The sequence below is a fragment of the Talpa occidentalis genome, unplaced genomic scaffold (assembly GCF_014898055.3).
Source record: "Talpa occidentalis isolate TD23 unplaced genomic scaffold, MPIMG_talOcc4v2.1 talOcc4.3, whole genome shotgun sequence".
Classification (NCBI taxonomy): domain Eukaryota; kingdom Metazoa; phylum Chordata; class Mammalia; order Eulipotyphla; family Talpidae; genus Talpa; species Talpa occidentalis.
The window spans coordinates 136,782,367-136,794,696 of NW_023603184.1; the positions used below are offsets into that span (position 1 = coordinate 136,782,367).

Consider the following 12,330-nt stretch of genomic DNA (forward strand, 5'->3'; position numbering starts at 1 on the left):
TAATGCTAAACTGCAGACACACACAAAAGGTTGATAAAAGGTTTATTTACAAGGGAAGGGGAAATGGGAAATGAGTAACTCAGGGAGAAGAAGAGGGAGATAAGTTCGTTCCTCTGACCTGGAGTCCCAATGACCCCCTGAGCTGACAAAAACCTAGCATGCCTCGTGGCCAAGCCAGAGACCACCCCCCCCCCCCCCCCCCCCGCCACATGGCTAGTTAAATACCCAAACAGAGAGCAGTTGCTTAACTCTGCCCTCAGGTCCTCGTAACCTTCCCGTTGGTGATCATAGGATTTGTAATTCCCACTGTCATGGGGGTGGAGTCCACAAAGCCTGCATGGAGTTAGCTCAGGACATCCTATCCCCCTATCAACATCTGTGGGGAGGTTACCCGGGATGAGGTACACAATCCCCTTGGGTCCTATTTTCCTCATGTGTAAACTGGGTTGATAACCACTCCTGCCACGGCGCTTGGTGAGCATGAAAGAAAATAGTTAGTGTAAAAGGTGCTTCCAGCAGATCTTTGTTCTCATGTCTCTTGATTCATATCATGGAGAGCACACTCTGCATGGAAGGATTTAGACATGGGCTCCCCTTTGGTTATATTTATTTGTTTGTTTGTTTTTGTTATACATGCACTGGGTACAGTCAGAAGCACGGGAGGGTGAGAGAATTCACCAGAGCCAGAGCGGGGAGCAGAGCAGGCAGAAGGACCGACGTACACTGCTGAGGGAGCAGCGGCAGGAGAGGTCTGCGCACCACGTGGGACCCTCCTCCGGTGGCCGGGGAGCAGCCGGGGATCGAACCGGAGTCTCGGGTGCGGGTAGCTTCGCAACCCAACGCTCAACCGCTGCGCCACCGGGGAGGCCCCCCCTTTGGTTATAAAATCTACAATAGAACTTACAGATCAAAGTGACAATTTCACAACTAGGCCAGAAGAAATATCTCTGGCCTCTGTCAACAGCTCTGGCTTCTTCCCTGGCCGCAAAGCCCTCAGGAACCCCACATTCCTCTCTCCCGTTAAAAAATATATCTCTCACACAGCAAAGTCATAATGTAAGAGGCTGCTCCTAAGTCCCGTGTGGCCACGCAGGTGACACAGACCCATCTATCAGCAAGAGGCCATGCTGACGTGTCCCGTTGGTGCATGCAAGCCAGCTCAGGACCTGGAAGGACTAGAAAGAGAGGACCTCTTGCACAATCTCTAAAGCCCCTTCTCATTGCAGGTTGATGATGGAAACAAAACATTCCCCTCACTGAGGGGTACTTGCTCATTTTCCAAGGGGCCTGCCTACCCCAAAAGAATGAATTATTGGGGCCTCCTTGGTGGCGCAAGGGGTTAAGCGTCAGCACCATGAAGCTATCCGCAGCCACTGCAGCATGAGTTCAATCCCTGGCCAGGGAGATACCCACATGGCACAGCAGACCTCTCCTGTCTCGCCCACTGCTCCCCTCAGCAGCATATTTCAGTTGATCTGCCTGTTCTGTTCCCCACTCTGTCTCTGGTGAATCCTCTCACCCTCCACACCTCTGGCCTGTACCCCAGTTCTTGTATGCATAAATAAATCTTAAAAAAAAAAAAAGAATGAATTACTGTCAGATGAAAAAGGGAAGGAGGCATAGAGGATGGAGGAAGGGAAAATGGAGGAGGAGAGGCGGATGAAAGAGAGTTTTTCATATTAGACCTGGTCAGAAATTGCCCAGAAAGTGTACAAAGAAGTGGCCTCCATGAAACCCCAAATTACTAATAACCGTGATCAGAGCAAAGAGAGAAGCTTCACGCCCAGTTCATGTGTAACTATAGCCCGATTTGTGCAACCCTGTAGAATCTCCGATTTGGAGCATCTGCTCTGAGAACGGGAGCTTCCCTAATCAAACCTCATCTCCTGGAATGTCATGCAGCTATTTTCTCTTTTATCTAATAAGAAGCATTTTCCAAATCTTCAGATTCAGCTTGTGGTGCACTGGGGCCCTCAGAGAGATCTCTTTTTCCACTGACCCTGACACTCCAGGAAATTTTGCCAACTCCTCACTTCTCCATTCTCAATTTTCCTTTGTCCCGCTTTCATTTCTGTAGCACCTGACCTTGTTTCAAGGGTCCAGCCCAAAGTTGGGTACATCGTAGTTCTTTGATACATTATTAGTTAACTGCTTCTCTGAACTTTACTTAATAATTTGTTTTCTAAAGGGCCTTGGTGAATGTTGTGGGGAAGAACAGGGGTGTAGGCCACAGGCGTGGAAATGAGAGCATTCACCAGAGACAGAGTGGAGAACAGAAATGGCGGATTTATTGAACTACTGATACACTATTGATACACTGCTAAGAGAAGCAGTGGGCAAGACGGTAGAATTCTGAGTGCCAAGAAGGATTTGGGGCTTGTTTTATAACCTTGAAGGATCAGAAAAGAGGATCTCCTGCAAGATTTCTAAAACCCCCTTCACAGCAGGCTTAATGACTAAAGAAAAGTATTCCCCTTACCCAGGGGCCTTGTCCTTTTGCCAAGGGACTTTTCATGATGGGGAAGTCCATCTCTGCTATTTGTTATCTGCTGGGACCTATGCTATAGGTGGGCCTTCTGCACAGGAGGTGTCCTGTGGGTTCCCGGAATTCTCAATAGCTACCTGTTGGTCATGTGGACCCATGGCCATATTCCCATGGCAACTCTATCATTTCCTTGTTTATCTATTTTGTGTCTCCAACGTTGTTCCACTGAGCAAAGTGCAGAGACTGAATTTTAATTCTATTAACTGATACCCCAACAACAGTGACGGCTGAGTGGCATCAGAATCCCATCTAGGAGGAGCTCGCAGGGACACAGGGAAAGTAGGGAGCCCCATGCTGCGTGGCCCTCAGGTCTTACTTGCGAAGGCCCTCTCTACCCTCAACACTTTCAAATTTGGGCCAAAGCCAGCTCTTTCAGGAAGACAGTCTTGTTTACAATATGGGAACCGAGAGAGGTACGGATGTGGCCTCATAGGTTTCTCTTGGGCAACATGATTTCTTCCCATGTCGGAAGTGACTGGATTTCTTCAGAGGCACCTCCCCACTTACCTTCTACCTCTTACTTCTGCCACCCTCTGATTTGAGCCCAGCCCAAAGAAAGAGATGATAATTCTGGGAAAGTGCAGAATCTATCACTCGGACACATACAAACATGCAAACAAGTGTAGGCAGCACACGCAAACACACTCACACTGAGAGTTCGCTGGACATTGGGACAGGGTGTCCTCCAGGTTGGCATTTGAAACTCACTGGGAGAAAGTGGTAACAACGCTTATCTTGAAGGAAAGGAAATAAAGACCAGAAAGGAAATCTTTGTTTTTATTTTGAGTACTGTTTGAATTTTTACTGAGATCATGTCATGATGGTGAACTGAGAAGGCCGAGAAAGCAAGAACACACACATGCTCACTGGAGGAATATTAGGAAATGTATACTTTTGCTTTTAAAATAAATATCTGAGATCAAAAGCAAAAAAAGTGTGGGGGGGGAGCAGAAAGAGGGAGGAGAGAGATCAATCTAAAGGGCCAAGAGTAAAAAGGGAGTTTAGGGATTCATGGACATATCAGGGAGTGGGAGTTGAAGCCATAAGAACCCAGAGGCTGCACCTTCAGGATGGGAAATCAGTCACTTCTGACTGTGGGTCCACAAACCCCATGCCCAGCAAGGAACTTGAACTGGATTCCCTGCAAAAAGCCAGTAACTAGGGAACAATTGGCCCATACTTGACTGGGGATAGCACCTGCCAGCTCTGAGACATGACTCCAGAGTGAGCTGCTTGCCCCGGGTGCTAGGGGAAAGACGTCATCTCAGGAACAATCTGGAATCCCAAGCCTAGGAGGCAAATCTGCCCTTTGGGGTAGAAACCTAAGACCAATAACAACAACAGAAGAAAATGTTCTGAACCTGTGACCCAGGAGAATTGCAGTGAGGACAGCCACTGCCATGTAGACTTCTCCATGATCTGGGACACGCGCAAGACTCTCATGAAAAAAAGCTCTTCAGTAAATAAGCTCACAGTCAAATATTTCAAAGAACTAACAACCACTGCAACTGGCAGCCAACATAACAAACTGGAGAATCACACCTGAGGAACTAAAGATAATAGAGTAATCCAAACATGACTTTAAAATAAAATAAGTATGCTTTTTAAATCAGAATTTTATATCAAAAACAAGGTATTAGAGGAATGTTTTGTTTTTTTTTAACCTCTGCTGCTTCTAAAAATCCACCAAAAAAATGACCCTGGAGGGATTTTTAAGGCATGATCCCACAAGGTAAAATAAAAAAGAGATGTGAGAGAAAATAAAAGAAATATTTTTAAACAGAAGTCAGAAAGTAGATATAGAGCAGTGACTCACTTAAAAGACCAGAAAAGACAGAAACAACGAAGGAAGCTAAAGAAATGCTCACAAAAACCATAAAACAGGATGCTCACAAAACCATAAAGGATAAGAGGAAATACCATATCCCTGAAGCAAGAAAGAGAGGCTATGAAAGGTTACATTGGTGGCAGAAAAAAAAAATCCCTATTAGAAATTTAAAACGTAACAGCAGAAATTTTAATTGCAATGAAAGACTGGAAGAGAAAAAATATGGGTAATTTCATGGAGATAATAAAAATGAAGATACTGAAAAACCAGACAAAAGTGATAAGAAAATAGAGAATTCATCTCTCAAAAGGAATCCTAGAAAAAAAGAATAGGGAAAATGAAAAGTAGAAAAGTATCAAAGAAATGATACAAGAAAATATCATTGAAGCTGAGTTTCCACATTAAAAGGATTCACCAAGTGCCTGGCACAGGTACATCACTACTATGGATTCTAAAAGTAAAATGATAAAGAGAATATCCTGAAAGGCTCTATGAGAAAATTCAGTCACATACAGTAGCTAAAGAATGAGAATAACATCAGAAGTCTCAATGGCAACCCTACGAGCCAGGAGAAATGAAGAAGAAATTCTGAAAGTAAATAAATTCCAACCTGCAATTCAATACTTTATTGAAATACCAATCCATTGTGAAAGCAGAATAAAGCCTTTTTTTTCATTTTTTAATTTTTTAAAAAAGATTTATTTATTTATACCAGAACCAGGGTACAGGCCGGATGTGCAGGAGGGTGAGAGGATTCACCAGAGACAGAACAGGGAACAGAACAGGCGGACTGATGAAATACACTACTGAGGTGAGCAGTGGGCGAGACAGGAGAGATCTGCTTCACCCTGTGGGATTCTCACTGGCTGTCAGGGATAGAACCTGTGCTGCAGAGGCTATGGACAGCTTCACTTGTGGCACTCAACTGCCTGCGTCACCAGGGAGGCAGGCCCAAGGCTTTTTTTTTTTTTTTTTTAATTCAAGGTGTCCAAAAAATTATCTTCTAAATATCCTTCTTTAGTAAAATCCTGTAATCTAGCAAGTTAAGGCGTAAAACCAAAGAATGATGACAGCAAACATTTAGATAGTAATTGTTATATGCTAAGGATTCTAAATGTCATGTGTGTGCTCATTTAATTTAATCCTCTAGGAACAGATAAAACTTTATTATTATCTACATTTTACGAGGTGAAGTAATCTACTTGTAGTTACAAAAACTGTAAACCATAGTAATCTGGCTCCACGTTGTCATAGAAAGGGGGAGATTTAGCACCCATTCTTGAAAAGAACTTCTTCAACATGAGAAAGGGCCTCTGTGCAAAATATACAGCTAACATCACAATTAATAAAGAAAGATTATATGCTTAATCCCTAATACTGCAAACAAGGCAAGCATGTCTACTCCACAATTTCTCTCCAGATTATATTAGAGGGGCTAACCAATGAAACAAGATAAGAAAAATAAAAACCAGGCCAAAAAGGAAGAAATAAACCTGTTTTTATTCTCAGAGAGCATGATTGTGTACATAGAAAATCCAAAAGAATCTTTAAATGATAAAACTACTAGAGCCAATAAGTGAATTTATTAAGGCCCTGGAATACAAAGTCAAGATATATAACTCAATTACATTATATACACAAGTAAGAAAAAAATATAAAATGAAAAATGTTAATACCATTGTAATAGTATCCATTTATAATAGTATCCATAAAACCATAAAGTATGTATGGATACATTTAACAAAATATCTACAAGAGCTATATATTTTAAAGTATGAAACCTTGTCAACATAAATTAGAAAAGTCCTAAATAATTGAAGAGCATTACCATGCTCATGTATTGGAAGACTCAATATTCTTAATATGTCAGTTTTCTCCAAATTGCTCTATAGATTCAATACAATTCGAGTCAAAATCTTAGTACGATAATAACATGTAGAAATTGATAAGCAGATCCTAAAATTCACTTGGAAATAATAATTAAAACTATTTAGAAAAAAAGGAAACAGGTCTGTAGAGTAACTTGTCCAGATCAGAACAGGACTGTGAAGGGCTCCAGGAAAGAGGTTTTCAAGAAAGAAAAAAAATGGTAGATTACCTAATGAATGTGAGGGAGACATTTGGTATTGACGTCATGGAAAGTACATCGAAAACCCTATCTTAATTCCAGGGAAAACACAACTTGTACAAAGAAAGGAAATGTAAACACTGTAGCCAACCGTGAATAATGTTTTACATCTACATATAACCAAGGCATCAACTGTTGATTTAATCAAATAATGTGGCATCTGTGTCCTGGGACAATGGGAGAGACTGTATTTATATTTGCTTTATATTTGTGTTGGACAGGGGTAAAAGTTGGAGAGAGTTTTAAGCCTCAGAAGCCAAAATAGAAAGCCAATAGATTATATCTAAAACTGGAGGGAGAGGGAAGATTCAAGAACTAGTAGAATAAGCATAATATTTAGAAATATGCAGACCATGATTAGATGAAATAAGTGCGGGAGTTGAAAGCCTTTGCCTTAGGGAAATGGGGGGTAGAGGGCTGCTATTTTTAATCACAGCTATTTCACTTTTTAAAATAAAGTACATGAAATACTTTGATTAAAAAAAAAACTAATTTTAGAAATCCCAAACTAACATACTGTTTATTTTTTTATTTTTTTAAGTCATTTCTACCCTCCAGGTTGAAAGAAGGATCTTGAGATTAAAAACCAAATACCAGGATGACAGAAGCAATAGCAGTGAGTGAATAGCTGTTGGCCAATTTCATCTCTCTGGCCCAGAGATCTTTGGCCCCTCCAGGCACAGAGCTGAAGCAACAGAAGACTGTGCTCTATCACAGTTTTTGGGAAGTGATATCTCTGGGCAGGCTTGTAGACTATACAAGGCATTTTATCTCATCTGCATCTCTGAGACAGCTCAGCTTCTCCAAAACCTTAATTAAAAATGCAAGTTGCTGGGGAAGAGGTCATCTTAAACCCCTATGGCTTAAAATCCTGACTATCAACTAATATTTTTGTTGGAACCAGTAATGCACCACAGGATAGGGGAGCAAGAGACGGTGAGGTGGCTATGGTTGGTCAGAAGGGGAATTAGTATATTTCCTATAATTACTTGGAGACTGGAACATTTTAACTAAGCCTGCAAAGGAAATTAAAATATTTTTTAAATCAAGCACTGTGCAGAACTCACATCCCAATTCCTGTCTCCAACTCTATCCTTCATATTTATCCCATCTCTAACCCCAATTCCATCCTAACTCTTGCCTACCCATATAAACTCCTACTCCTGTCCTAAATTGCACCCAGTCCTGAATCCAGCCCCACCTGGGACATTGAGCTTCTCCCTGTAGGGAACCATCTCCCTGCCTTGACCAGATGTCTAATCCTTACTTTACCTAGTGATCAAAACACCAGTTTTTGATATTTTGATATACCACATAATTTCAGTACAACATCCTCACATTTTAATTTTTTTTTAATTTTAATTTTTTAAAGATTTATTTATTTATGCATACAAGAACTGGGGCACAGGTCAGAGGTATGGGGGGTGAGAGGATTCACCAGAGACAGAGTGGGGAGCAGAACAGGCAGATATACTGAAATACACTGCTGAGGGGAGCAGCTGGTGAGACAGGAGAGGTCTGCTGCACCATGTGGGTATCTCCCTGGCCGGGGATGGAACTTGTGCTGAAGTGGCTGTGGACAGCTTCACAGGTTGCGTCCCAACCCCTTGCGCCACCAGGGATGCCCGTCATCCTCACATTTTTATAGAGCTGAAATCCAAACCATTTGTGTCTTGAGCTATAGCCAGAAAATTCTACACTGAATTTAAAAATCTGATCCAATAATGTGGCATTTGTTTGAAGAGTTCTGACTACACGCCTCCCCTGCTTAAAACACTTCCAAGTTATTTTACTGATGTTTGAGTCCTGCTTTATTAGAGAGACCAAGCATTTTTCAGGTGTGTGTTAGTCATTTGTATTTCCCCAGACCCAGTGTGGATCTTTATTTGCTTACAAAATCCCCTGCTGAGTTATCTCACAGGTGGCATGGGATGAAGGAAGATGGGTATTAAGGTACAGTGGATTGGGGATTGTGGGGGGGGGGGTGAGGAAGAGGAGGTTCTGAGCCCACTTCTCAGACTTACTTCCTGGATTCTTGCCACGTTCTTCTGTCTTCTCTCCTGAATCAGATCTGTATTTTAGGGCTTGTGTTCCTAACTCTTTTTCATCAACCTACTTGGAGAGCCTCAAGTTGGACTTGCCCTGGAAGTGCATCTCAGACATGGCTCTGGAGAGGATGTGACCTCTTTTTGCTCCAGTCACTAACTGGACTGAACAGGAGTGGCTACTATTGTGGCCACTAACCCCACTCCTGGCATTCATGCCATTTCTGATGTGCTGCTGGAGACCCCCCACACCCCCACACTCATCCCATTCCTAAGCCTCCATCCACATCTGTTCCCAACCTCATCCTGACCCTCCCTGAGTCTTACTCACCCCATGTCCACCCTCTCCCTATTTCTCAATCTCTCTTATTCCTCAAATTCATCCTTCTCTAACTCTCAACTTTATCCCAAGTTGCCATCCCAACCCTGGTTTCCCCTCCACCTCATCTCCAACTCCAACTCCCATTCCTGATACCAATCTTAATCTTGATCTAAATACCCTCTCTGAGACTCCCTCCATTCCCAAACTCAATTCCCAAACTCCATTCCCTTACATTTTCTCCTAAGAGTTTAGTGGATTTAGCTCCTGCATTTAGTTCTTTGATCCATTTTGACTTAATTTTTGTATATGGTATAAGGTAAGAGTTTAATTTCATTTTTTTTGCATGTGATTATCTGGTTTTCCCAATGGGATTTGTTAAAACAATATATTTTCCCCATTGAACAGTCTTGGCACCCTTGTTGAAAATCGTTTATTGGTATATTTACAGGCTTTTTGTATCCTTTGGTTCCATCAGCCTAACTGTTGGGTTTTTTGGTCTCATTATCACAGACTGGCTGCCTCAGCTGCACACATTATATCCTATAACCATATTCAACAGCAAAGAAGCAAAGGTATATGTGTGTATGTGTCTTTCTCTTTTTTTTTAAACCAAAGATTTTTCCCAAGAGTCCCCAGCAGACCCTACCAGACTTCCTCTTGAGAAATGATGTGCTGAAGCCAGTTTGTATCTGCTTGTGAAAACAGATTACAAAATTTTCTAGAATTTTATGAGCTGGTTGTTCATCCCATCACATGAAATCACCATGGGAGCATTTACACCAGGGAGTCCAGGGACTGCTTTACAGCACAACTTTTCTCTAGAAAGTGGTTTAGGTCTTGTTAGTCATAACTGATGATATGGTCACTTCGAGGGGAGTCTTAGAAAGTGAGTGTCTGTCATCTTTGGCCTCTCTCTCAGGAGTTGGGCTTTACTGGCAAGCAGGGAAAGAAAGAGTTAAGGGAGCAACTCATAGTGTTTGCCACTAATGGCTCTCAATGGTGGGAACATTTTGCAGTCATTCAAAAAATGTCCTTAAAATACTTCAAAGACAGAGTGCTATGGGGTCAGTGGCAGGATGGACAGAGCTCTAGCAGTTGACATAGTAATTACACAGTGAGGGGTGGAGCACCAGGCAGGCTTACTAAACCATACAATGGGGCCTGGTAAGAATATGGCTTCAGCAACCTCCTGTGACCACAATGGGGGCTGCCTTGGCACAGAGGCCATGATCATCCAGTGCCCATGAGCCTTGGCATGAGATGCTGAAAGGAAGGGAGGAGCCTCAAGGGGCTGCCATGGGGGTGGGGTTTTAAAGGGTCATTGAAGTGTTCCCTGAAGAAGAGCCAACAAAGGAAGGCCTGCCCTCCTTGGCCAAGTACTCCTTGCTGATCAGGCCATGGCTGGCCATGATCCTGAGGAGGCCGTGGCGAAACTTCTGGCCAATGAAGGCGTAGATGAAGGGATTGAGGCAGCTGTGCAAAAAGCCCAGAATCTCGGTGGCATCCAGGGCCCGGCCAATGTGTTTGCGCCGTGGACAGGTATCCTGGATCACCCCCAACCTCATGAGTGTGTCCGCCACCAGCACCAGGTTGTAGGGCAGCCAGCAGAGCAGGAAGACGAGCACTACAGCAAAGATGACCCGCATGGCACGATGCTTCTGCCCCATGTGGGTGGCAAACAGTGTGCGCAGGGTGAATCCGTAGCAGAACAGCATGACCAGCAGTGGCAGGAGGAAGCCAAAGATCTGGGTCAGGGCCCGCATGATAATCCGCCATTTTGTTGTATTAGCCCCCATGTCCTCATAGCAGACTGGGCTGGAAAGGGGTGGTTTATAGACCTCACGGAACAAAAACAAAGGCAGAGATAGGAGCAGGGACAAGGTCCAGATGCCTAGGCAGATGAACTTGACCCAATGCCGCTTCTGGGTCAGTGTGCGTGTGGCGTGGACAATGGCCAGGTAGCGGTCCAGGCTGATGCAGGCCAGCAGTAGAATACCACTATAGAAATTGACTTCCTTTAGGAGTGAGACGAGCTTACACAAGGTTGTGCCAAAGATCCAGCCCTTTGCCTTGGAAGCAGCCCAGATAGGCAGGGTCAAGGCAAAGAGGAGGTCGGCCACGGCCAGGTTCAGCAAGTAGACATCGGTGACAGATCGGCTGACCTGGCTGTATAACACGACCAGAATCACTAGAAAGTTCCCCAGCAGGCTCAGCAGGAACACTAGAGCATATAAAACAACCACTGCATACTTGTTGAGAGTCTCAGTGTCTTCCGGACAGGGGCTATAAAAGTCTTCTTCTGTGGGTGGGTTGCCAGTGAAATTCTCAAACTCCATCCACATATCAGTACTATTCCATACATTTTCCAAGACAATGCTCATGGTTTGCTCTAATGGAAAGATTAAAAGGAAAGAAAGGTGATTCATTACTCAGATTTATGTTCACTATGCTCAAAGAGAAAAACAATTACTAGATATTGTTGCCTTCCTGGTCACTTGGCAACCACAGATCCCTTCTTTTGCCTCCATCTGGGACTACTGTAGAGGTCAGTTTCAGTGTTTTCAGCCTTCCCCAACTCTAGCCCTGGCCTGAATATAGGATAAGAAGGACTGCAGGGAAAAAACCTTTGCTAGAGCCCCAACTCTACCTCCATTCTACCTCTGTCTTCTCTTCAGCCTTTTCCATCCTTGACCGCCTGTCCAGTCACCAAGAGAACCAGGTCAGTTTTACAATTCAGGGCAGTACCAGCATTAAGGAAAATGGAGGGAATCAAGTCTATTCCTGGATGTCCCTTCCTACATTATTTTCCCTCTTATGTTCTTCCTGATTCTTATTTAATTTTCTTAAAATCTACTGAGGGAAGGAAATGATAGCAAAAAAATTGCATTAAAGTCTAATTTAAGCCTTCTCTTTAAAGGAGTAATAAATAGTTTGGTCCGCTGCCTAAAGGAAGTTTAAGCATTTGAGAGCAGTCCCATATTCCCTGAAGTTACCACTTAAACATCCACAGAATTCAGCAGTTTTCAAATATAATTATGAAACACTTTTGCTGTGTCACAACAAAATCTTAGCAGAAAACCCAAGATGTGAAATAAATAAAAGTTCACCTGCTGTGGAAAGAGGGTGTGCTGCTACTCTTACCCAGACAGTCTCAAAAGTGGTCCCCCCGCTAAGTCTCAGGGTTCTCCAGAAGATAGTCTGAAAACCTTTGGAAAATTACTGAGCCTGGAAATAAGGATACCTGGCACCCAGTCCTCATTCTATCCTGATGGTGTCATTACTAAGTGTCGTGACCTGAGTGAGTCCTTTCACCTATATGAAGTTCCATTTTCAGGAACTCTCCTGCACTGCTGGTGGGGGTGCACACTGGTCCAACCACTATGGAAAGCTGTGTGGAGATTCGGTCAACCTGCTAAAGATGGAGCTTCCATATGATCCAGGAATTCCACTCCTAGGTATTTA

The 12,330-nt window shown here is 43.3% G+C and overlaps 1 protein-coding gene across 1 annotated transcript; it reads right to left on the minus strand.

The window, feature by feature from the left end:
- Nucleotides 1–10,166: 10,166 nt before the first annotated feature.
- Nucleotides 10,167–11,249, minus strand: CXCR1 (C-X-C motif chemokine receptor 1). Its single transcript, XM_037521899.2, has one exon. The coding sequence runs from the start codon at nt 11,247–11,249 to the stop codon at nt 10,179–10,181; it is 1,071 nt and encodes a 356-aa protein (XP_037377796.1). The 3' UTR covers nt 10,167–10,178.
- Between the last annotated feature and the right edge of the window lie 1,081 nt (nt 11,250–12,330).